At 49.7% G+C, this 26,365-nt stretch overlaps 1 protein-coding gene across 1 annotated transcript in view; it reads left to right on the top strand.

Moving 5' to 3' along the window:
* The window catches only part of nbeal2 (neurobeachin-like 2), a 117,447-nt gene that overhangs the window by 29,798 nt on the left and 61,284 nt on the right, over positions 1-26,365 (top strand). Inside the window, exons 15-27 of the mRNA XM_042315698.1 lie at positions 208-549; positions 3,544-3,872; positions 5,236-5,368; positions 8,904-9,023; positions 10,224-10,554; positions 12,385-12,467; positions 13,081-13,173; positions 14,181-14,358; positions 15,226-15,359; positions 20,883-21,042; positions 22,651-22,753; positions 23,946-24,099; positions 25,620-25,775. Of these exons, the coding sequence (XP_042171632.1) occupies positions 208-549; positions 3,544-3,872; positions 5,236-5,368; positions 8,904-9,023; positions 10,224-10,554; positions 12,385-12,467; positions 13,081-13,173; positions 14,181-14,358; positions 15,226-15,359; positions 20,883-21,042; positions 22,651-22,753; positions 23,946-24,099; positions 25,620-25,775 (2,316 nt within the window). The remainder of the gene's footprint in view (positions 1-207; positions 550-3,543; positions 3,873-5,235; positions 5,369-8,903; positions 9,024-10,223; positions 10,555-12,384; positions 12,468-13,080; positions 13,174-14,180; positions 14,359-15,225; positions 15,360-20,882; positions 21,043-22,650; positions 22,754-23,945; positions 24,100-25,619; positions 25,776-26,365) is intronic.

Genomic DNA, 26,365 nt, shown 5'->3' with positions numbered 1-26,365 from the left:
ATCGACACTTCCTCACTTCATCTGGTTAAAGGGATACTAATGTAGAGTGTAAAGGGAGAGAATGTCATGTTGTCATGAAGGCCATTAGTCCTTTATTTGTCATCGTTCTGTGGGTTAGATATATTTGGACTTCCACAAAAACCTCTGACTCTCTCACTCCTCTCTCATTGCCTTCCTCTTTTCTCTCCCTCTCCTTCTCTCCACTAGGCGGTGGAAGGGGAACACGCCCACACCCATCACCTGGGTGTCAGTAACGACCAGCCCCTCCTCCTCCTCCTACAGTGGCTGCCTGACCTGGCCCCCCAGAGGGACCTGCAGCTCCTGGTAGCCCAGTGGTTGGCTGCGGTCTGCGGGGGCTCCCTGGCCTGCCGTACGGTGGCTGTGGAGGCCGGCCTGGTGGGGGCTGTGCTCCATGTCCTCTCCCAGCCACAGAGACTGGACCGCCAGTGTGCCGATTGCCTCCTGGGGATGTTACAGGATATGGGGTCTCTCTGTCTGAGGCCTGCTGAGCTGAAGTCTCTGTTGAGGCTGCTCCGACCCCTCGACCAGGTATTTGATTTCAAAATGATGCTCTGTAATGCTTTAATTTGTGTAATCTACAGTGCAATTTACAGAGTCATTTACAGAGTCATTTACAGAGTCATTTACAGAGTCATTTACAGAGTCATTTACAGTGCCCTCCGTAATTATTGGGACAGTGAAGCATTTAAAATAATAATAATTGGGCTTTATACTCCAAATATCATACCCCCACCCAAAATACTAACCTCCCCTGTTATTGTAATGGTGACAGGTTAGCATGTCTTGGTGGTATGATATAAAATACTAACCTCCCCTGTTATTGTAATGGTGACAGGTTAGCATGTCTTGGTGGTATGATATAAAATACTAACCTCCCTGTTATTGTAATGGTGACAGGTTAGCATGTCTTGGTGGTATGATATAAAATACTAACCTCCCTGTTATTGTAATGGTGAGAGGTTAGCATGTCTTGGGGGTTATGATATAAAATACTAACCTCCCTGTTATTGTAATGGTGAGAGGTTAGCATGTCTTGGGGGTTATGATATAAAATACTAACCTCCCTGTTATTGTAATGGTGACAGGTTAGCATGTCTTGGTGGTATGATATAAAATACTAACCTCCCCTGTTATTGTAATGGTGACAGGTTAGCATGTCTTGGTGGTATGATATAAAATACTAACCTCCCTGTTATTGTAATGGTGAGAGGTTAGCATGTCTTGGGGTTATGATATAAAATACTAACCTCCCTGTTATTGTAATGGTGAGAGGTTAGCATGTCTTGGGGGTTATGATATAAAATACTAACCTCCCTGTTATTGTAATGGTGAGAGGTTAGCATGTCTTGGGGTTATGATATAAAATACTAACCTCCCTGTTATTGTAATGGTGAGAGGTTAGCATGTCTTGGGGTTATGATATAAAATACTAACCTCCCTGTTATTGTAATGGTGAGAGGTTAGCATGTCTTGGGGTATGATATAAAATACTAACCTCCCTGTTATTGTAATGGTGAGAGGTTAGCATGTCTTGGGGTTATGATATAAAATACTAACCTCCCTGTTATTGTAATGGTGAGAGGTTAGCATGTCTTGGGGGGTTATGATATAAAATACTAACCTCGCCTGTTATTGTAATGGTGAGAGGTTAGCATGTCTTGGGGTTATGATATAAAATACTAACCTCCCTGTTATTGTAATGGTGAGAGGTTAGCATGTCTTGGGGTATGATATAAAATACTAACCTCCCTGTTATTGTAATGGTGAGAGGTTAGCATGTCTTGGGGTTATGATATAAAATACTAACCTCGCCTGTTATTGTAATGGTGAGAGGTTAGCATGTCTTGGGGGTATGATATAAAATACTAACCTCCCCTGTTATTGTAATGGTGAGAGGTTAGCATGTCTTGGGGGTATGATATAAAATGTTAAGGAACATTCTATTCTTATTTACAATAAAAATGACTCAACACATTATTTACCATTCATTTCTATTGGGCACAAAATAGTTTTTGTTGTGTTTCAGATTAACAGCAAATACATCCAACAAGTTTGTACAGTCACCAGCTTGATAGACTGTAGTCATTGTGTGAAAATGGGACCAAATATTAAACTTCTGACTGCTTTAATACACATAGAAGTCAATTTGACCCAATACTTTTGGTCTCCTAAAATGGGGGGACTATGTATTAAAAAGGGCTGTAATTTCTAAACGGTTTACCCATAATGGATGAAAATACCCTCAAATTAAAGACGACAGTACTCACTTTAACCTCAGTCATTGTTTGATTTCAAAAGAAAAGTGCTTCACTGTCCCAATATTTACAGAAGGCGCTGTAAAACCATTCAGAATCAGAACCTTATTGCCATGCAACAAAAGTTACAAGGAATTTATTTTGGCATTGTACATAGAAGCATCTACATAACCAACCTTAACAATTAACCCAGATTTCACCCCTCTGTCCAAATATCACCCCTCCGTCCAGATATAACCCCTCCGTCCAGATATAACCCCTCCGTCCAGATATAACCCCTCCGTCCAGATATAACCCCTCTGTCCAGATATCACCCCTCCGTCCAGATATCACCCCTCCGTCCAGATATCACCCCTCCGTCCAGATATAACCCCTCCGTCCAGATATAACCCCTCCGTCCAGATATAACCCCTCCGTCCAGATATCACCCCTCCGTCCAGATATAACCCCTCCGTCCAGATATCATCCTCCGTCCAGATATCACCCCTCCGTCCAGATATCACCCCTCCGTCCAGATATAACCCCTCCGTCCAGATATAACCCCTCCGTCCAGATTTCACCCCTCTGTCCAGATATAACCCCTCTGTCCAGATATCACCCCTCCGTCCAGATATCACCCCTCCGTCCAGATATCACCCCTCCGTCCAGATATCACCCCTCCGTCCAGATATAACCCCTCCGTCCAGATATAACCCCCAGATCCGTCCAGATATCACCCCTCCGTCCAGATATCACCCGTCTGTACAGATAGCACCCATCCGTCCAGATATCACCCCTCCGTCCAGATAGTACCCCTCCGTCCAGATATCACCCCTCCATCCAGATAGTACCCCTCCGTCCAGATAGTAGATATCACCCCTCCGTCCAGATATCACCCCTCCGTCCAGATATCACCCCTCCGTCCACATATAACCCCTCCGTCCAGATTTCACCCCTCCGTCCAGATATACCCCTCCGTCCAGATATCACCCCTCTGTCCAGATATCACCCCTCCGTCCAGATTTCACCCCTCCGTCCAGATATAACCCCTCCGTCCAGATTTCACCCCTCCGTCCAGATATCACCCATCCGTCCAGATATCACCCCTCCGTCCAGATTTCACCCCTCCAACCAGATTTCACACCATCCGTCCAGATATCACCCATCCGTCCAGATATCACCCATCCGTCCAGATAGTACCCCTCTGTCCAGATAGCACCCCTCTGTCTAGATAGCACCCTATATACAGCACATGACCACCCTTAGATAAAATTCTCTCCCTTACCAGGGGCAGGACGTGTTGGCAGGGAAGAGGACAGGGACACACCCTTACTGCGCCCGCATCATCCGGGTGCTGGCGGCGATGGCGGCCAGGGTAGGGAGGAACAGCGCCCTGCAGTATTTTGACCTGACCCACCCCCTGGCAGGGATCATGGTGCCCACGGTCCAGCGCTGGGCAGGCAGTGGGTTTTCCTTCCACGCCTGGCTCTGTCTCAACATGGACTTCCCACAATACCACTCAGAGTTCTCCACGCCCAGCACCCGCCCGTCTGCTGGGGCACCAGGGGCTGCAACACGGGGTATGGGCAAAGGCCCCCGCAGGAAACAGCTGTACAGGTACCAGACTGGAGAGATGGGGATACACCTAAGACCACACTACTGCTTGATGTGTGCTGGCCCAATGAGCGAGCCGGTGCTGGCCCAATGAGCGAGTCGGTGCTGGCCCAATGAGCAAGTCGGTACTGGCCCAATAAGAGAGCCGGTGCTGGCCCAATGAGGGAGAAAATCCCCCCACGTCTCTGTTTTCAATATGGGATGTTGCGGTGACGATATTACTGCCACACTGGCAGTCATGAGTCATGAACGCAGTAAAATTCCACGTGACTGTTGAGTCACGGTAATCTCCTCTCATGCACTATGGTCATGCTTTGTTAGCACCCTACCCACTAACGACCATCAGGTCCTAATGGCCTGGTACTCAGGGCTCTGTTGTCCCTCCATCAGGTCCTAATGGCCTGGTACTCAGGGCTCTATTGGCACTCCATCAGGTCCTAATGGCCTGGTACTCAGGGCTCTACGGTCACTCCATCAGGTCCTAATGGCCTGGTACTCAGGGCTCTATTGTACCCCCATCAGGTCCTAATGGCCTGGTACTCAGGGCTCTATTGGCACTCCATCAGGTCCTAATGGCCTGGTACTCAGGGCTCTACGGTCACTCCATCAGGTCCTAATGGCCTGGTACTCAGGGCTCTATTGTACCCCCATCAGGTCCTAATGGCCTGGTACTCAGGGCTCTATTGTCCCTCCATCAGGTCCTAATGGCCTGGTACTCAGGGCTCTATTGTTCCCCCATCAGGTCCTAGTGGCCTTGTACTCAGGGCTCTGTTGTCACTCCATCGGGTCCTAATGGCCTGGTACTCAGGGCTCTATTGTCCCTCCATCAGGTCCTAATGGCCTGGTACTCAGGGCTCTGTTGTCCCTCCATCAGGTCCTAATGGCCTGGTACTCAGGGCTCTATTGTTCGGACTTATAGGCATATCTTGTCAGCTAAAGGAACTGGCCTATAGTCTATGTCACAGAGCACAGCCAGATAACATAGCGTAACTCATATTCTGTTCTTCTGAAATCCATTTTATTCACATCATAATGTTTCTTTAGACCTGAATAAATCCTCTATTTATTGTGATGGTGTCTATTACATAGATGTATTATTAGATGTTCCAAAGACGTGTGTTTATATGTTCATTACCGGTCAATTACCGTGAGACCAGCAGGCTTTTGCATGACAACAACCGTCTGGCAAAATGTCATGACCGCCACAGCCCTCGTTGAAAGCAATATGATTTAAAAGTATGTAACAGGCAGAGTAACTTAATATTGCCACCAGTCATCAGTTGGATCAGATTCAATTCCATTCAATGCTTTATTGATCCCCCAAGGGGGCAGTTATTGATGTGTTTCCTGTCTCCTTGGTGCTTAGCCTGTTGACAGCCGGTGGTACAGGTTTAGAGGCTTTCTTCACCATGGAGGGAGTGTTGGTGGTGGCTGTCTGCACTAAGAAAGACTACATGGTCGTGTCCCTGCCAGAACACCCTCTAACAGACTGCTGCTGGGTAAGATAGACACAGAGATATAGGGACAGAGGATGGGGACCAAATTTCACCCTATTCCCTATACAGTGCACTAGGTTTGACCAGGGTTAAATGTAGTGCACTATATAGAGAATAGGGTGCCATTTGGGTTTATTATGGATCACCATTAGTTCCTGCCAAGGCAGCAGCTACTCTTCCTGGGGTTTATTATGGATCCTTATTAGTTCCTGCCAAGGCAGCAGCTACTCTTCCTGGGGTTTATTATGGATCCCCATTAGTTCCTGCCAAGGCAGCAGCTACTCTTCCTGGGGTTTATTATGGATCCTCATTAGTTCCTGCCAAGGCAGCAGCTACTCTTCCTGGGGTTTATTAAGGATCCCCATTAGTTCCTGCCAATGCAGCAGCTACTCTTCCTGGGGTTTATTATGGATCCTCATTAGTTCCTGCCAAGGCAGCAGCTACTCTTCCTGGGGTTTATTAAGGATCCCCATTAGTTCCTGCCAATGCAGCAGCTACTCTTCCTGGGGTTTATTATGGATCCTCATTAGTTCCTGCCAAGGCAGCAGCTACTCTTCCTGGGGTTTATTATGGATCCTCGTTAGTTCCTGCCAAGGCAGCAGCTACTCTTCCTGGGGTTTATTAAGGCCCCATTAGTTCCTGCCAAGGCAGCAGCTACTCTTCCTGGGGTTTATTATGGATCCTCATTAGTTCCTGCCAAGGCAGCAGCTACTCTTCCTGGGGTTTATTATGGATCCCCATTAGTTCCTGCCAAGGCAGCAGCTACTCTTCCTGGGGTTTATTATGGATCCCCATTAGTTCCTGCCAAGGCAGCAGCTACTCTTCCTGGGGTTTATTATGGATCCCCATTAGTTCCTGCCAAGGCAGCAGCTACTCTTCCTGGGGTTTATTAAGGATCCCCATTAGTTCCTGCCAAGGCAGCAGCTACTCTTCCTGGGGTTTATTAAGGATCCCCATTAGTTCCTGCCAAGGCAGCAGCTACTCTTCCTGGGGTTTATTATGGATCCCCATTAGTTCCTGCCAAGGCAGCAGCTACTCTTCCTGGGGTTTATTATGGATCCTCATTAGTTCCTGCCAAGGCAGCAGCTACTCTTCCTGGGGTTTATTATGGATCCCCATTAGTTCCTGCCAAGGCAGCAGCTACTCTTCCTGGGGTTTATTATGGATCCTCATTAGTTCCTGCCAAGGCAGCAGCTACTCTTCCTGGGGTTTATTATGGATCCCCATTAGTTCCTGCCAAGGCAGCAGCTACTCTTCCTGGGGTTTATTATGGATCCCCATTAGTTCCTTCAAGGCAGCAGCTACTCTTCCTGGGGTTTATTAAGGATCCCCATTAGTTCCTGCCAAGGCAGCAGCTACTCTTCCTGGGGTTTATTAAGGATCCCCATTAGTTCCTGCCAAGGCAGCAGCTACTCTTCCTGGGGTTTATTATGGATCCCCATTAGTTCCTGCCAAGGCAGCAGCTACTCTTCCTGGGGTTTATTATGGATCCTCATTAGTTCCTGCCAAGGCAGCAGCTACTCTTCCTGGGGTTTATTATGGATCCCCATTAGTTCCTGCCAAGGCAGCAGCTACTCTTCCTGGGGTTTATTATGGATCCTCATTAGTTCCTGCCAAGGCAGCAGCTACTCTTCCTGGGGTTTATTAAGGATCCTCATTAGTTCCTGCCAAGGCAGCAGCTACTCTTCCTGGGGTTTATTATGGATCCTTATTAGTTCCTGCCAAGGCAGCAGCTACTCTTCCTGGGGTTTATTATGGATCCTCATTAGTTCCTGCCAAGGCAGCAGCTACTCTTCCTGGGGTTTATTATGGATCCTCATTAGTTCCTGCCAAGGCAGCAGCTACTCTTCCTGGGGTTTATTATGGATCCCCATTAGTTCCTGCCAAGGCAGCAGCTACTCTTCCTGGGGTTTATTATGGATCCTCATTAGTTCCTGCCAAGGCAGCAGCTACTCTTCCTGGGGTTTATTAAGGATCCCCATTAGTTCCTGCCAATGCAGCAGCTACTCTTCCTGGGGTTTATTATGGATCCTCATTAGTTCCTGCCAAGGCAGCAGCTACTCTTCCTGGGGTTTATTATGGATCCTCGTTAGTTCCTGCCAAGGCAGCAGCTACTCTTCCTGGTGGTTTATTAAGGATCCCCATTAGTTCCTGCCAAGGCAGCAGCTACTCTTCCTGGGGTTTATTATGGATCCTCATTAGTTCCTGCCAAGGCAGCAGCTACTCTTCCTGGGGTTTATTATGGATCCCCATTAGTTCCTGCCAAGGCAGCAGCTACTCTTCCTGGGGTTTATTATGGATCCCCATTAGTTCCTGCCAAGGCAGCAGCTACTCTTCCTGGGGTTTATTATGGATCCCCATTAGTTCCTTCCAAGGCAGCAGCTACTCTTCCTGGGGTTTATTAAGGATCCCCATTAGTTCCTGCCAAGGCAGCAGCTACTCTTCCTGGGGTTTATTAAGGATCCCCATTAGTTCCTGCCAAGGCAGCAGCTACTCTTCCTGGGGTTTATTATGGATCCCCATTAGTTCCTGCCAAGGCAGCAGCTACTCTTCCTGGGGTTTATTATGGATCCTCATTAGTTCCTGCCAAGGCAGCAGCTACTCTTCCTGGGGTTTATTATGGATCCCCATTAGTTCCTGCCAAGGCAGCAGCTACTCTTCCTGGGGTTTATTATGGATCCCCATTAGTTCCTGCCAAGGCAGCAGCTACTCTTCCTGGGGTTTATTATGGATCCTCATTAGTTCCTGCCAAGGCAGCAGCTACTCTTCCTGGGGTTTATTATGGATCCCCATTAGTTCCTTCCAAGGCAGCAGCTACTCTTCCTGGGGTCGAGCAACATGAAGACAGTTATATACAATTTAAAACATGACATGACATTTCGTAACACTTTTCACAGCACATTAAGTGTGTTTCCTCAGGCCACTACTCCCAGACCACTACTCCATTCAGGATGCAATCAGAGATCTAGACACAGCCTCTCAATTACGGAGTTGTTTCCCCATCTTATCTGACAGGCCTGATGTAAGCTGGGATCAGCCAGTTAGCTGCTGTGCCATCTGTTCACTACAGCTGTGTTGTTACTCTAATGAATGATCATCGTCAGGGACTGTTTAATAATGGATGTTTAACTAGTTCAAGACACACTCATGTTTCTAGATTCTGGAGAAAGCACAATAATCTAGCAGGCATACCTTGCATAGAAGTCATATTTTACCTGCAATATATTGAGTAAAGACTATTTTCTATTCTCTCTCGCTCTCTCTCTTCTTCTTCTCGCTCTCTCCTCCACCCTCTCCTCCACCCTGTCGCTCACTCTCTCTTCTCGCTTTCTCTCTTCCTCCTCTCGCTCTCTCCTCCTCCCTCTCTCCTGCTCTCTCTCTTCTCGCTCTCTCTCTTCCTCCTCTCGCTCTCTCCTCCTCCCTCTCTCTCCTCCTCTCACTCTTCTCCCTCTCGCTCTCCTCCCTCTCTCTCCTCCCTCTCTCTTCCTCTCGCTCTCCTCCCTCTCTCTTCCTCTCGCTCTCTCTCTTCTCCCCACAGCACTCTGTGGATATAGTCCATATTCCCGGCCGCCGTCCTTTCGGTCAGAATCTGGTCACCATCTACATCGATGGAGAACAGCGCAAGACAGCCCAGCTCCGATTCCCCTCGCTCAATGAGGTGAGAGACTGAGACAATGGGGTGAAGGACATTACTAAATTGGGAATGAAAAATATGTCTGGATTAGGACAAAATATGTCTGAATTAGGACAAAGGCTGAGAGCAAAGTGCCAAAGACAGACACAGAAAATGGAAAGACAATTGTTTATGATCATCAGTTGTCTCTTGTTGTTTGATTACATTTAAAAAAAAACATTTTACATCTGTTCTGTTTTCATGGTAACTGTTGAAACCTTAGGTCTTGCTGGGTCCATTACGGCCGCATTAGCCATCCTGGGTCCATTAGCCATCCTGGGTCCATTACGGCCGCATTAGCCATCCTGGGTCCATTAGCCATCCTGGGTCCATTACGGCTGCATTAGCCATCCTGGGTCCATTAGCCATCCTGGGTCCATTACGGCTGCATTAGCCATCCTGGGTCCATTACGGCATTACGCATTAGCCATCCTGGGTCCATTAGCCATCCTGGGTCCATTACGGCTGCATTAGCCATCCTGGGTCCATTAGCCATCCTGGGTCCATTACGGCTGCATTAACCATCCTGGGTCCACTATGGCTGCATTAGTCATCCTGGGTCCATTAGCCAACCTGGGTCCATTACGGCTGCATTAGCCATCCTGGGTCCATTACGGCTGCATTAACCATCCTGGGTCCATTAGCCATCCTGGGTCCATTAGCCATCCTGGGTCCATTACGGCTGCATTAGCCATCCTGGGTCCATTAGCCATCCTGGGTCCATTAGCCATCCTGGGTCCATTAGCCATCCTGGGTCCACTATGGCTGCATTAGTCATCCTGGGTCCATTAGCCAACCTGGGTCCATTACGGCTGCATTAGCCATCCTGGGTCCATTACGGCTGCATTAACCATCCTGGGTCCATTAACCATCCTGGGTCCATTAGCCATCCTGGGTCCATTACGGCTGCATTAGCCATCCTGACTTCTAAAGTTTGCATTTGGAATGTTGTTGTTATGCTGAATTATTTCTGTGTTGAAGACCTACCATAGGAGTGGAGAGGGGTTGTTGTTGTTGTCTCTTGTCGGTACGTCTCTTGTCGGTACGTCTCTTGTCGGTACGTCTCTTGTCGGTACGTCGACTAACACGACTATCTTGTCTAACTTTATCCTCCCTCCCTACACCCTCCTTTCTTATTCACTCCCTACTCCCTCCCTCCTCCCTTCCTACTCCCTCCCCCTGTAGCCTTTCACCTCCTGTTGTATTGGCTCAGCAGGCCACCGTACCACTACCACCACCACCTCCCCCACCCTGCCTCCCCCCTCCCTCCACCCAGCAGAGATGGGCTTCCCCGCCCACGCTCCCCCCATCACCCGCTCCCAGTCCTTCCCAGCCTCCTTTGCGGCAGGCCGCTGGGGGCCTGGGCCCCTGCGTGATGCTCCCGTCCACACCATCCCCGCCGGGCTGCAGGATACGGAGTGGGGCACGCCCACCTCACTGGACGGGCTCCTGGGGACCGCCTTCATCTGTCATGAGGCCCTGCAGCCAGCGCACACCAAGGCCCTATACACTGCTGGTACACACACACACCAAGGCCCTATACACTGCTGGTACACACACACACCAAGGCCCTATACACTGCTGGTACACACACACACACCAAGGCCCTAGACACTGCTGGTACACACACACACAGCAAGGCCCTATACACTGCTGGTACACACACACCAAGGCCCTATACACTGCTGGTACACACACACCAAGGCCCTAGACACTGCTGGTACACACACAAACCAAGGCCCTAGACACTGCTGGTACACACACAAACCAAGGCCCTAGACACTGCTGGTACACACACAAACCAAGGCCCTATACACTGCTGGTACACACACACCAAGGCCCTATACACTGCTGGTACACACACACACCAAGGCCCTATACACTGCTGGTACACACACACACCAAGGCCCTATACACTGCTGGTACACACACACACCAAGGCCCTATACACTGCTGGTACACACACACCAAGGCCCTATACACTGCTGGTACACACACACCAAGGCCCTAGACACTGCTGGTACACACACAAACCAAGGCCCTAGACACTGCTGGTACACACACACACACAAGGCCCTAGACACTGCTGGTACACACACACACACACACACACACCAAGGCCCTAGACACTGCTGGTACACACACACACACACACACTAAGACCCTAGACACTGCTGGTACACACACACACACCAAGGACCTAGACACTGCTGGTACACACACACACCAAGGCCCTATACACTGCTGGTACACACACACACCAAGGCCCTAGACACTGCTGGTACACACACACACACCAAGGCCCTAGACACTGCTGGTACACACACACCAAGGCCCTAGACACTGCTGGTACACACACACACACCAAGGCCCTAGACACTGCTGGTACACACACACACACACACACACACCCTAGACACTGCTGGTACACACACACACACACAGGCCCTAGACACTGCTGGTACACACACACACCAAGGCCCTAGACACTGCTGATACACACACACACACCAAGGCCCTAGACACTGCTGGCACACACACACACACCAAGGCCCTAGACATTGCTGGTACACACACACACACAAGGCCCTAGACACTGCTGGTACACACACACACCAAGGCCCTAGACACTGCTGGTACACACACACACACACAAGGCCCTAGACACTGCTGGTACACACACACACACACACACACACACACACACACACACACACACACACACACCAAGGCCCTAGACACTGCTGATACACACACACACACACACACAAGGCCCCTAGACACTGCTGATACACACACACACACACACACACACACACACACACACACACACTAAGACCCTAGACACTGCTGGTACACACACACACACCAAGGACCTAGACACTGCTGGTACACACACACACCAAGGCCCGATACACTGCTGGTACACACACACACCAAGGCCCTAGACACTGCTGGTAGGATTAGGACTTACTTTATTGTCCTGAGGGGTAATTGGTCTGAACATTAAAAAGTGCTGCTGCTTTCACATAGAATATCACATCATTATACAGCATCAATCATATAAGCACCCCTCTTCCCACCCACACAAGGCTGTGACTTGGTGGTCAGTTCCACATGGTTTAAGGCCTACTGGCCAGACTCCAGTTGTTGTCTTCTACCCTCTTCTACATCTGTCTACCCTACTAGTTAGTCGTTTTATTTACAGGGGGACCAAACATTGTATACAGTACACACTGTACACACACTAGCTAGGCCATACACACTAGGGCCATACATTCTGCAGGTTTCTACACACACCCAACAAACTATTTATAGTAACCTTGTAACCCTCCCTCCCTCCCAGGCCCCAACCATGTGTCCCTGTTCAAGGCAGATGGAGAGCTGTCGGACCTCAACAGTAAACTCCTGCTCTACTACACTCCTCAGGTGGGTGGCTCACTCACAGGCTCCTCCCAGACACAGGCTCCTCCCAGAACACAGTTACAAAGTTACATAGTTACAATGTACTAAAAACAGGTAGTAACGCTGTAGTAACAACAGGTAGTAATGCTGTAGTAACAACAGGTAGTAAGTAACGCTGGAGCAACAACGAGTGGTAATGCTGTAGTAACAACGGGTAGTAACGCTGTAGTAACAACGGGTAGTAATGCTGTAGCAACAACGGGTACTAATGCTGTAGTAACAACGGGTAGTAACGCTGTAGCAACAACGGGTAGTACCGCTGTAGCAACAACGGGTAGTAATGCTGTAGTAACAACGGGTAGTAACGCTGTAGTAACAACGGGTAGTAACGCTGTAGCAACAACGGGTAGTAACGCTGTAGCAACAACGGGTAGTAATGCTGTAGTAACAACGGGTAGTAACGCTGTAGTAACAACGGGTAGTAACGCTGTAGTAACAACGGGTAGTAACGTTGTAGTAACAACGGGTAGTAACGCTGTAGTAACAACGGGTAGTAACGCTGGAGCAACAACGGGTAGTAACGCTGTAGCAACAACGGGTAGTAACGCTGTGATTAAAACACTTGTATTTGTCTCAGGCCTTCAAGAGTCAGATCTGTGTGGACCTGTCTCCTAACCACCAGTATGATGGCAGACTGACAGGCCACAGGGTGGTGAACTGGGACATCAAGGTGTGTTGCTATTCATTCTCCCTCCAACAGTTGCTACTGTCTTTGTTAACCAAGAGCTCAGTAAACTAGTTGGACCTGGCAACATCACTGTGCTTGGGTGAGGGTTCCTCGAGTGACAAGACTGACTGTGTGTATGTCTCTGTGTCTGACTGTGTATGTCTCTGTGTCTGACTGTGTATGTCTCTGTGACTGTGTGAATGTCTCTGTGTCTGACTGTGTATGTCTCTGTGTCTGACTGTGTATGTCTCTGTGTCTGACTGTGTGCATGTATGTATGTTTCTGTGTGTATGTCTCTGTGTCTGACTGTGTATGTCTCTGTGTGTATGTCTCTGTGTCTGACTGTGTGCATGTATGTATGTCTCTGTGTCTGACTGTGTGCATGTATGTATGTCTCTGTGTCTGACTGTGTATGTCTCTGTATGTATGTCTCTGTGTCTGACTGTGTATGTCTCTGTGTGTATGTCTCTGTGTCTGACTGTGTATGTCTCTGTGTGTATGTCTCTGTGTCTGACTGTGTATGTCTCTGTGTGTATGTCTCTGTGTCTGACTGTGTGCATGTATGTATGTCTCTGTGTCTGACTGTGTGCATGTATGTATGTTTCTGTGTGTATGTCTCTGTGTCTGACTGTGTATGTCTCTGTGTCTGACTGTGTATGTCTCTGTGTGTGTGTATGTCTCTGTGTCTGACTGTGTATGTTTCTGTGTGTATGTCTCTGTGTCTGACTGTGTGCGTGTATGTATGTCTCTGTGTCTGACTGTGTGCATGTATGTATGTTTCTGTGTGTATGTCTCTGTGTCTGACTGTGTATGTCTCTGTGTGTATGTCTCTGTGTCTGACTGTGTGCGTGTATGTATGTCTCTGTGTCTGACTGTGTGCATGTATGTATGTCTCTGTGTCTGACTGTGTGCATGTATGTATGTCTCTGTGTCTGACTGTGTGCATGTATGTATGTCTCTGTGTCTGACTGTGTGCATGTATGTATGTTTCTGTGTGTGTATCTCTGTAGGATGTGTTGAACACAGTGGGGGGCATGGGGGTTCTACTGCCCCTCCTGGAACAGGTGTGTGAGCCAGAGCAGGCGGAGGGAGGAGGTCAGGAGACGTCAGACCTGCTGGGACCAGAACTAACCTGTAGCTCCTCCCGGGGGCCTGTCGGCATGCTGCTGCCACTGGGCAAGTCCTCCGGTCAGTCGCCTGTACAGGGTCCAGTGTGTGTTTGTACTGCTGTATGTGTGTGTTGGAGATAATAGAGAGACAGATATATTATACTGTATTATCAACTGGGGTGTTCCAGCCCTGAATGCTAATTGGCTGAAACAGCATTTCAGCCATGTGTATATCACACAATATACCCACAGGTATACTTGTTTACTGCTCTAATTACATTGGTAACCAGTTTATAATAGCAGTAAGGCACCTCTGGGGTTTGTGATATATGGCCAATATACCACGGCTAAGGGCTGTATCCAGGCTGTACTCCGCTTTGGGTTGTGCCTAAGAACAGCCCTTAGTCATTGTACATTCAATAAGCCAGAGGGGATGTGTTATATGGTCAATATACCACGGCTAATTAGAACAGTAAAAATAAATGTTTTGTAATACCACGGCTTTCAGCCAATCAACATTCAGGGCTCGAATCGGTTCGATCCCCGAATGCTGATTGGCTGACAGCCGTGGTATATCAGACCCTATACCATGGGTATGACAAAACATGTATTTTTACTGCTCTAATTATGTTGGTAACCAGATTATAATAGCAATAAGGCCCGGGGGGGGGTGTGGTATAAGGCCAATATACCACGGCTAAGGGCCGTGTTGCGTCATGCCTAAGAACAGCCCTTAGCCGTGGTATATTGGCCTTATATCACACCCCCTCGGGCCTTTATTGCTTAATTGACATACTTTGCAAGGTCAGTGGGTGTTAAAGAGCTACGTTACTGGGAATATTTTGATTTTGGAAATGGTGCTCCGTGAACACTGATGAAGCGCTATCGTACTCATTAGGCTTATTTTACATCAATTAATGCGTGTGTGTGTGTGTGTGTGTGTCAGATGGTCGGCTGGAGAGGAACAGTGTAGCAGCCTTCCTGCTGATGGTGAAGAATCTGATTCGTCATCACCCTGTCAACCAGGAGAGCCTACTGAACTGCCACGGACCCAGCATTATAGGAGCCATGCTCACTAAGGTACTGGCCCATTATAGGAGCCATGCTCACTAAGGTACTGGCCCATTATAGGAGCCATGCTCACTAAGGTACTGGCCCGTTATAGGAGCCATGTTCACTAAGGTACTGGCCCGTTATAGGAGCCATGTTCACTAGGGTACTGGCCCATTATAGGAGCCATGTTCACTAGGGTACTGGCCCATTATAGGAGTCACGTTCACTAGGGTACTGGCCCATTATAGGAGTCACGTTCACTAGGGTACTGGCCCATTATAGGAGTCACGTTCACTAGGGTACTGGCCCGTTATGGGAGCCATGTTCACAAGGGTACTGGCCCGTTATGGGAGCCATGTTCACTAGGGTACTGGCCCGTTATGGGAGCCATGTTCACTAGGGTACTGGCCCATTATAGCAGCCATGTTCACTAGGGTACTGTACCATTATAGGAGCCATGTTCACTAGGGTACTGGCCCATTATAGGAGCCATGCTCACTAAGGTACTGGCCCATTATAAGAGCCATGCTCACTAAGGTACTGGCCCGTTATAGGAGCCATGTTCACTAAGGTACTGGCCCGTTATAGGAGCCATGCTCACTAAGGTACTGGCCCATTATAGAAGCCATGCTCACTAAGGTACTGGCCCATTATAGGAGCCATGTTCACTAGGTTACTGGCCCGTTATGGGAGCCATGTTCACTAAGGTACTGGCCCGTTATAGGAGCCATGCTCACTAAGGTACTGGCCCATTATAGAAGCCATGCTCACTAAGGTACTGGCCCATTATAGGAGCCATGTTCACTAGGTTACTGGCCCGTTATGGGAGCCATGTTCACTAGGGTACTGTACCATTATAGGAGCCATGTTCACTAGGGTACTGTACCATTATAGGAGCCATGTTCACTAGGGTACTGGCCAGTTATAGGAGCCATGTTCACTAGGGTACTGGCCCGTTATAAGAGCCATGTTCACTAGGGTACTGGCCTGTTATAGGAGCCATGTTCACTAGGGTACTGGCCCGTTATAGGAGCCATGTTCACTAGGGTACTGGCCCATTATAGGAGCCATGTTCACTAGGGTACTGGCCCATTATAGGAGCCATGTTCACTAGGGTACTGGCCCGTTATAGGAGCCATGTTCACTAGGGTACTGGCCTGTTATAGGAGCCATGTTCACTAGGGTACTGGCCCGTTATAGGAGCCATGTTCACTAGGGTACTGGCCCGTTATAGGAGCCATGTTCACTAGGGTACTGGCCCGTTATAGGAGCCATGTTCACTAGGGTACTGGCCCATTATAGGAGCCATGTTCACTAGGGTACTGGCCCATTATAGGAGCCATGTTCACTAGGGTACTGGCCCATTATAGGAGCCATGTTCACTAGGGTGCTGGCCCATTATAGGAGCCATGTTCACTAGGGTACTGCACCATTATAGGAGCCATGTTCACTAGGGTACTGTACCATTATAGGAGCCATGTTCACTAGGGTACTGGCCAGTTATAGGAGCCATGTTCACTAGGGTACTGGCCCGTTATAAGAGCCATGTTCACTAGGGTACTGGCCTGTTATAGGAGCCATGTTCACTAGGGTACTGGCCCGTTATAGGAGCCATGTTCACTAGGGTACTGGCCCGTTATAGGAGCCATGTTCACTAGGGTACTGGCCCATTATAGGAGCCATGTTCACTAGGGTACTGGCCCATTATAGCAGCCATGTTCACTAGGGTGCTGGCCCATTATAGGAGCCATGTTCACTAGGGTACTGGCCCGTTATAGGAGCCATGTTCACTAGGGTACTGGCCTGTTATAGGAGCCATGTTCACTAGGGTACTGGCCCGTTATAGGAGCCATGTTCACTAGGGTACTGGCCCGTTATAGGAGCCATGTTCACTAGGGTACTGGCCCATTATAGGAGCCATGTTCACTAGGGTACTGGCCCATTATAGGAGCCATGTTCACTAGGGTACTGGCCCATTATAGGAGCCATGTTCACTAGGGTGCTGGCCCATTATAGGAGCCATGTTCACTAGGGTACTGCACCATTATAGGAGCCATGTTCACTAGGGTACTGTACCATTATAGGAGCCATGTTCACTAGGGTACTGGCCCATTATAGGAGCCATGTTCACTAGGGTACTGGCCCATTATAGGAGCCATGTTCACTAGGGTACTGTCAGTAAACAATGGGAATGACTTAGATTTAAGTAGCAGCTAAAACCTGGGTCATGTTATTGTGTGTAGATGTGTATCTATAGTAGCTAATGTCCAGACCAGAGCCGCCATCATCCTACGGTACTGTAGTAGCTAATGACCAGACCAGAGCCGCCATCATCCTACGGTACTGTAGTAGCTAATGACCAGAGCCATCATCATCCTACAGTACTGTAGTAGCTAATGACCAGACCAGAGCCGCCATCATCCTACGGTAATGTAGTAGCTAATGACCAGAGCCATCATCATCCTACAGTACTGTAGTAGCTAATGACCAGACCAGAGCCATCATCATCCTACAGTACTGTAGTAGCTAATGACCAGACCAGAGCATCATCACCCTACAGTACTGTAGTAGCTAATGACCAGACCAGAGCCATCATCCTACAGTACTGTAGTGGCTAATGACCAGACCAGAGCCGCCATCATCCTACGGTACTGTAGTAGCTAATGACCAGAGCCATCATCATCCTACAGTACTGTAGTAGCTAATGACCAGACCAGAGCATCATCACCCTACAGTACTGTAGTAGCTAATGACCAGACCAGAGCCATCATCATCCTACAGTACTGTAGTAGCTAATGACCAGACCAGAGCATCATCATCCTACAGTACTGTAGTAGCTAATGACCAGACCAGAGCATCATCACCCTACAGTACTGTAGTGGCTAATGACCAGACCAGAGCATCATCATCCTACAGTACTGTAGTAGCTAATGACCAGAGCCATCATCATCCTACAGTACTGTAGTAGCTAATGACCAGACCAGAGCCATCATCATCCTACAGTACTGTAGTGGCTAATGACCAGACCAGAGCCGCCATCATCCTACGGTACTGTAGTAGCTAATGACCAGAGCCATCATCATCCTACAGTACTGTAGTAGCTAATGACCAGACCAGAGCCATCATCCTACAGTACTGTAGTAGCTAATGACCAGAGCCATCATCATCCTACAGTACTGTAGTAGCTAATGACCAGACCAGAGCCATCATCATCCTACAGTACTGTAGTAGCTAATGACCAGACCAGAGCATCATCACCCTACAGTACTGTAGTAGCTAATGACCAGACCAGAGCCATCATCCTACAGTACTGTAGTGGCTAATGACCAGACCAGAGCCGCCATCATCCTACGGTACTGTAGTAGCTAATGACCAGAGCCATCATCATCCTACAGTACTGTAGTAGCTAATGACCAGACCAGAGCATCATCACCCTACAGTACTGTAGTAGCTAATGACCAGACCAGAGCCATCATCATCCTACAGTACTGTAGTAGCTAATGACCAGACCAGAGCATCATCATCCTACAGTACTGTAGTAGCTAATGACCAGACCAGAGCATCATCACCCTACAGTACTGTAGTGGCTAATGACCAGACCAGAGCATCATCATCCTACAGTACTGTAGTAGCTAATGACCAGAGCCATCATCATCCTACAGTACTGTAGTAGGTAATGACCAGACCAGAGCATCATCATCCTACAGTACTGTAGTAGCTAATGACCAGAGCCATCATCATCCTACAGTACATTCCAGGGGAGGTTTCTAGGAGCGTAGAGGAAGGGGGGCTGGTGGTGTGACAGGATATGAGGGTATATATGACAGCTGGGCTGAGCATCCTGTTCGGAAACCCTGCTCTAACGATCCCACACAATTACCCCTACACACACACACACACACACGCACACACACACACACACACACACACACACACACACACACACACACACGCATGCACTCGCAGACACGCATACAAACACAACACACACACAACGCCCCCCTCACACACTCACACCCCTCACACACACACCCCTCATACACACACAGTGACTCCCAGTCATAGTACCACACTGACACACACCATGTCACGTTGAGTGACTTCCTCAACGACAGACAGTTTTACCCGACTTAGTCATTTGACCTTGGTTCCTCTGATTCTCCCTACAGTAGGACAGATAAACAGTACAAACACACCTTGGTTCCTCTGATTGTCCCTACAGTAGGACAGATAAACAAACACACCTTGGTTCCTCTGATTGTCCCTACAGTAGGACAGATAAACAGACCACTTGTACATCTTGTCTCCCTTTTAAATCTTGTACTCTTGTCGTGTTACATGGAGCATGTTATGAGAAGCACATTTCTCCGAAAGTAGACAATCTCATCTCTCTCTCCCTCCCCCGTCTCTCTCTCTCCCTTCCCTGTCTCTCTCTCTCTCCCTTCCCTGTCTCTCTCTCTCTCTCCCTTCCCTGTCTCTCTCTCTCTCTCCCTTCCCTGTCTCTCTCTCTCTCTCTTCCCTTCCCTGTCTCTCTCTCTCCCTTCCCTGTCTCTCTCTCTCTCTCCTTCCCTGTCTCTCTCTCTCTCTCCCTTCCCTGTCTCTCTCTCCCTTCCCTTCCTCTCTCTCTCTCTCTCCCTTCCCTGTCTCTCTCTCTCTCTCCCTTCCTTGTCTCTCTCTCTCTCCCCCGTCTCCCCCTCCCCGTCTCTCTCTCCCTCCCCCCCCGTCTCTCTCTCTCCCTCCCCCACTCTCTCTCTCTCCCTCCCCCCGTCTCTCTCTCTCCCTCCCCCCGTCTCTCTCTCTCCCTCCCCCGTCTCTCTCTCTCCCTCCCCCACCTCTCTCTCCCTCCCCCACCTCTCTCTCTCTCCCTCCCCCCTCTCTCTCTCTCTCCCTCCCCCACCTCTCTCTCTCTCCCTCCCCCACCTCTCTCTCTCTCCCCCCCCTCTCTCTCTCTCTCCCTCCCCGTCTCTCTCTCTCTCCCTTCCCCGCTCTCTCTCTCTCTCCTTCCCTGTCTCTCTCTCTCTCTCCCTTCCCCGTCTCTCTCTCTCTCTCCCTTCCCCGTCTCTCTCTCTCTCTCCCTTCCCCATCTCTCTCTCTCTCTCCCTTCCCCGTCTCTCTCTCTCTCTCGCCCTCCCCCGTCTCTCTCTCTCCCTCCCCCCCGTCTCTCTCTCTCCCTCCCTCCCCCGTCTCTCCCTCCCCCCCCCCTCTCTCTCTCTCCCCCCCCGCCTCTCTCTCTCTCCCTCCCCCGCCTCTCTCTCTCTCCCTCCCCCGCATCTCTCTCTCTCCCTCCCCCGCATCTCTCTCTCTCCCTCCCTCCCCCTCTCTCTCTCTCTCCCCCTCCCCCGTCTCTCTCTCTCTCCCCTCCCCCGTCTCTCTCTCTTCCTCCCCCGTCCCCTGTCTCTCTCTCTCTCTCTCCCTTCCCCATCTCTCTCTCTCCCTCCCCCATCTCTCTCTCCCTCCCCCGTCTCTCTCTCTCTCCCTCCCCCGTCTCTCTCTCCCTCCCCCATCTCTCTCTACCCTCCCCCATCTCCCTCTCCCATCTCCTTCTCCTAGGTCCCAGGTAGTATGATGGATATGTCTGTTCTGATGGCGTGTCAGTTCCTGTTGGAGCAGGTATCCAGTGAGGAGAACAGTCCGTTGCTCCTGCAGCTCTACCAACACCTGCTATTTGACTTCCGCATCTGGAGCAGCAGCCACTTCGCTGTGTGTCTGGGTAAGAGCAGTCAGGCATTATAGCCTGGTAGCCAGTAGACTTCCACATCTGGAGCAGCAGCCACTTCGCTGTGTGTCTGGGTAAGAGCAGTCAGGCATTATAGCCTGGTAGCCAGTAGACTTCCACATCTGGAGCAGCAGCCACTTCGCTGTGTGTCTGGGTAAGAGCAGTCAGGCATTATAGCCTGGTAGCCAGTAGACTTCCACATCTGGAGCAGCAGCCACTTCGCTGTGTGTCTGGGTAAGAGCAGTCAGGCATTATAGCCTGGTAGCCAGTAGACTTCCACATCTGGAGCAGCAGCCACTTCGCTGTGTGTCTGGGTAAGAGCAGTCAGGCATTATAGCCTGGTAGCCAGTAGACATCCACATCTGGAGCAGCAGCCACTTCGCTGTGTGTCTGGGTAAGAGCAGTCAGGCATTATAGCCTGGTAGCCAGTAGACTTCCACATCTGGAGCAGCAGCCACTTCGCTGTGTGTCTGGGTAAGAGCAGTCAGGCATTATAGCCTGGTAGCCAGTAGACTTCCACATCTGGAGCAGCAGCCACTTCGCTGTGTGTTTGGGTAAGAGCAGTCAGGCATTATAGCCTGGTAGCCAGTAGACTTCCACATCTGGAGCAGCAGCCACTTCGCTGTGTGTCTGGGTAAGAGCAGTCAGGCATTATAGCCTGGTAGCCAGTAGACTTCCACATCTCGAGCAGCAGCCACTTCTCTGTGTGTCTGGGTAAGAGCCGTCAGCCACTGTAGCCTGGTTGCCAGTTCTGTAGGCCTTTGAACATCAGAGCAGTTGTTGGCTAAAGCACAAACAGATCTGGGAGGGTTATGTCTAGCATGTCGCCCCTACAGTGTGCAAGACTATCCCAGTATCAACAGACTTTGGTCGGCTCTGTCAAAGATAACTCTGCCCCTTTCATATGCATGTAGCCCAGGGACTTCTGGAGACAGACTGAGACATAACCCTTTGGTACAGAGGGAATATATTATCATAACTATTACCCCCTGATACTGTATGAATCAATGCCCTCCAGGATGTAAGTCTGTACTCGTGACATCATATAAATGAATGCTGTTTTCCAGTGGTACATTTTCAGACTGCATTGTCAATAACATAGTAGTGAAGGACTTGTGTCCTAAATAACACCCTATTCCCTATATAGTGCACCACTACTTTTGGTAGTGCCTTAAATAAGGAATAGGGTGCCATTCGAGACACACCCAATGTGTGTGATGTGTTGTCTGTGAAGGCCATGTTCAGTACCTCATATTGATGTGTTGTCTGTGAAGGCCATGTTCAGTACCTCATATTGATGTGTTGTCTGTGAAGGCCATGTCCAGTACCTCATATTGATGTGTTGTCTGTGAAGGCCATGTCCAGTACCTCATATTGATGTGTTTGTTGTCTGTGAAAGCTATGTCCAGTACCTCATATTGATGTGTTGTCTGTGAAGGCCATGTTCAGTACCTCATATTGATGTGTTGTCTGTGAAGGCCATGTTCAGTACCTCATATTGATGTGTTGTCTGTGAAGGCCATGTCCAGTACCTCATATTGATGTGTTTGTTGTCTGTGAAAGCTATGTCCAGTACCTCATATTGATGTGTTGTCTGTGAAGGCCATGTCCAGTACCTGTCGTCTGTGATCAAGGATGGGAAGCAGCGCATGAGGAAGAAGTATGGAGTGCAGTACATCCTGGATACCATACGGACACACTACAGGTACCTCAACATCCCTTTACACTACAGGTACCTCAACATTTACACTCCAGGTACCTCAACATCCCTTTACACTCCAGGTACCTCAACAACCCTTTACACTACAGGTACCTCAACATCCCTTTACACTACAGGTACCTCAACATCCCTTTACACTCCAGGTACCTCAACATCCCTTTACACTCCAGGTACCTCAACAACCCTTTACACTACAGGTACCTCAACATCCCTTTACACTCCAGGTACCTCAACATCCCTTCACACTACAGGTACCTCAACATCCATTTACACTACAGGTACCTCAACAACCCTTTACACTACAGGTACCTCAACATCCCTTTACACTACAGGTACCTCAACATCCCTTTACACTCCAGGTACCTCAACATCCCTTTACACTCCAGGTACCTCAACATCCCTTTACACTACAGGTACCTCAACATCCATTTACACTACAGGTACCTCAACAACCCTTTACACTACAGGTACCTCAACATCCCTTTACACTACAGGTACCTCAACATCCCTTTACACTCCAGGTACCTCAACATTTACACTACAGGTACCTCAACAACCCTTTAAACTACAGGTACCTCAACATCCCTTAACACTCCAGGTACCTCAACATCCCTTTACACTCCAGGTACCTCAACAACCCTTTACACTACAGGTACCTCAACATCCCTTTACACTCCAGGTACCTCAACATTTACACTACAGGTACCTCAACAACCCTTTAAACTACAGGTACCTCAACATCCCTTAACACTCCAGGTACCTCAACATCCATTTACACTACAGGTACCTCAACATCCCTTTACACTACAGGTACCTCAACAACCCTTTACACTACAGGTACCTCAACATCCCTTTACACTCCAGGTACCTCAACAACCCTTTACACTACAGGTACCTCAACATCCCTTTACACTCCAGGTACCTCAACAACCCTTTACACTACAGGTACCTCAACATCCCTTCACACTACAGGTACCTCAACAACCCTTTATTGTGGTAATCATAATCTTGATGGCACAAATGATGAATTGTGAGTTATCTATGCTTCTTAAAAATGATAGCCTCCCATGTAGATGGTAAAAAATGTATGATAGATGTATGTACATGTTGACGTCACTGTTGTTTGTATGCCTCCATTTGTCCATCATCTGATTAGTTCATCTCTGTGCGCTCTCAGTGTGGAGAAAGATGGCAGTCCTCTGTCTGATGAAAAGCAGACTGTTCAGATCTCTCTGTTCTCTCTGCTGAGAGACTTCCTCCTGAAGTGTCCTACTGCTGAAGAGCTCCACAGCATCTTGGCCTACACACTGGCTATAGGAGAAGAGCAGCAGGTACGCACGCTAACGGAGACATGCTTACTCCTTGTCTTTATTCAGAGGGGTTTTGGATCTAACCATGCCCTTTCTTCAACCCTATAATTCCACTCACATGTCTCCTCCCTCTCTTTCCCTCCCTCCCTATTTGCTTTCTATCCTCTGCTATCTCCCCTCTTCTCAACCTCCCACCTCCACGTCCCCTCTTCTCAACCTCCCACCTCTACGTCCCCTCTTCTCAACCTCCCACCTCTACGTCCCCTCTTCTCAACCTCCCACTTCCACGTCCCCTCTTCTCAACCTCCCACCTCTACGTCCCTCTTCTCAACCTCCCACCTCTACGTCCCCTCTTCTCAACCTCCCACCTCCACGTCCCCTCTTCTCAACCTCCCACCTCTACGTCCCCTCTTCTCAACCTCCCACCTCTACGTCCCCTCTTCTCAACCACCCACCTCTACGTCCCCTCTTCTCAACCTCCCACCTCTACGTCCCCTCTTCTCAACCTCCCACCTCTACGTCCCCTCTTCTCAACCTCCCACCTCTACGTCCCCTCTTCTCAACCTCCCACCTCCATGTCCCCTCTTCTCAACCTCCCACCTCTACGTCCCCTTCTTCTCTCGTCCCCTCTTCTCAACCTCCCACCTCCACGTCCCTCTTCTCAACCTCCCACCTCCACGTCCCCTCTTCTCAACCTCCCACCTCTACGTCCCCTCTTCTCAACCTCCCACCTCCCACCTCTACGTCCCCTCTTCTCAACCTCCCCCTCCATGTCCCCTCTTCTCAACCTCCCACCTCCACGTCCCCTCTTCTCTCTACGTCCCCTCTTCTCAACCTCCGCCTCCATCTCCCCTCTTCTCAACCTCCCCCACCTCCACATCCCCTCTTCTCAACCTCCCGTCCCCTCCTCCACGTCCCCTCTTCTCAACCTCCCACCTCTACGTCCCCTCTTCTCAACCTCCCACCTCTACGTCCCCTCTTCTCAACCTCCCACCTCTACGTCCCCTCTTCTCAACCTCCCACCTCTACGTCCCCTCTTCTCAACCTCCCACCTCTAACTCTCCTCTATTTTTCCTCCCATCACTTACTCTCACCGTCCTCTTTTCTCCCCCCTCTCACTCTCTCTCTCCACCCCTCTCCACCCTACCCCTCTCTTACCCTCTCCCCTTTCCCCCATTTCTCTCTCCACTCCCTATATTCATCCCAATCACTTACTCTCCCCTCCCTCTTCTCACCCTATCCACCCCCCCTCCTCTCTCTCTCTCAACCCCTCTCTCTCTCTCTCTCTCTCTCTCTCTCTCTCAACCCCTCCTCTCTCCCCCTCCCTTCTCTCTCTCTCTCAACCCCTCCCTCCTCCCTCTCCCCCTCCCTCCTCTCTCTCTCTCTCCACCCCTCCCTCTCTCTCTCTCTCTCTCTCTCTCTCTCTCTCCACCCCTCCTTCTCCCCCTCCCTCCTCTCTCTCTCTCTCCACCCCTCCCTCTCCCCCTCCCTCCTCTCTCTCTCTCTCCACCCCTCCCTCTCTCTCTCTCTCTCTCCATCAGGTGGTGAGTGCGTTAGATGTGGTTTACAGTCTGTTGAGGAGCAGCCCTCCCAGAGAGCAGGTCCAGGCTGTACTGTTGGAGTGGGGAGTAGAACAGCTCTACTGTCTGCTGCTCAAACCCAGCTTTGGAGATGAGGTCAGGGAGAGAGTCTTCAGGGTGAGTCAGTCTGCTGCATCACACCACCATTACACTACCACATCACACCACCACATCACACTACCACATCACACTACCACACCACCACACTAACACCACCACCACCACACTAACACCACCACCACCACACTACCACATCACACCACCACACTAACACCACCACCACCACACCACACTACCACATCACACCACCATTACACTACCACATCACACTACCACACCACCACCACCACATCACACTACCACATCACACTACCACACCACCACCACACTACCACATCACACCACCACCACCACACCACCACATCACACCACACTACCACACCACACTACCACACCACCACACCACACCACCACACCACACCACCACCACACCACACTACCACATCACACCACCATTACACTACCACATCACACTACCACACCACCACACCACACTACCACATCACACCACCACCACCACACTACCACATCACACCACACTACCACATCACACTACCACCCACCACCACACTACCACACCACCACCACACCACACTACCACATCACACCACCACACTAACACCACCACCACCACACCACACTACCAC

The sequence above is a fragment of the Oncorhynchus tshawytscha genome, unplaced genomic scaffold (assembly GCF_018296145.1).
Source record: "Oncorhynchus tshawytscha isolate Ot180627B unplaced genomic scaffold, Otsh_v2.0 Un_contig_5348_pilon_pilon, whole genome shotgun sequence".
Taxonomy (NCBI): Eukaryota; Metazoa; Chordata; class Actinopteri; order Salmoniformes; family Salmonidae; genus Oncorhynchus; species Oncorhynchus tshawytscha.
The sequence above is the reverse complement of the archived record's forward strand: the minus strand, read 5'-3'. Positions and strand labels throughout refer to the sequence as shown.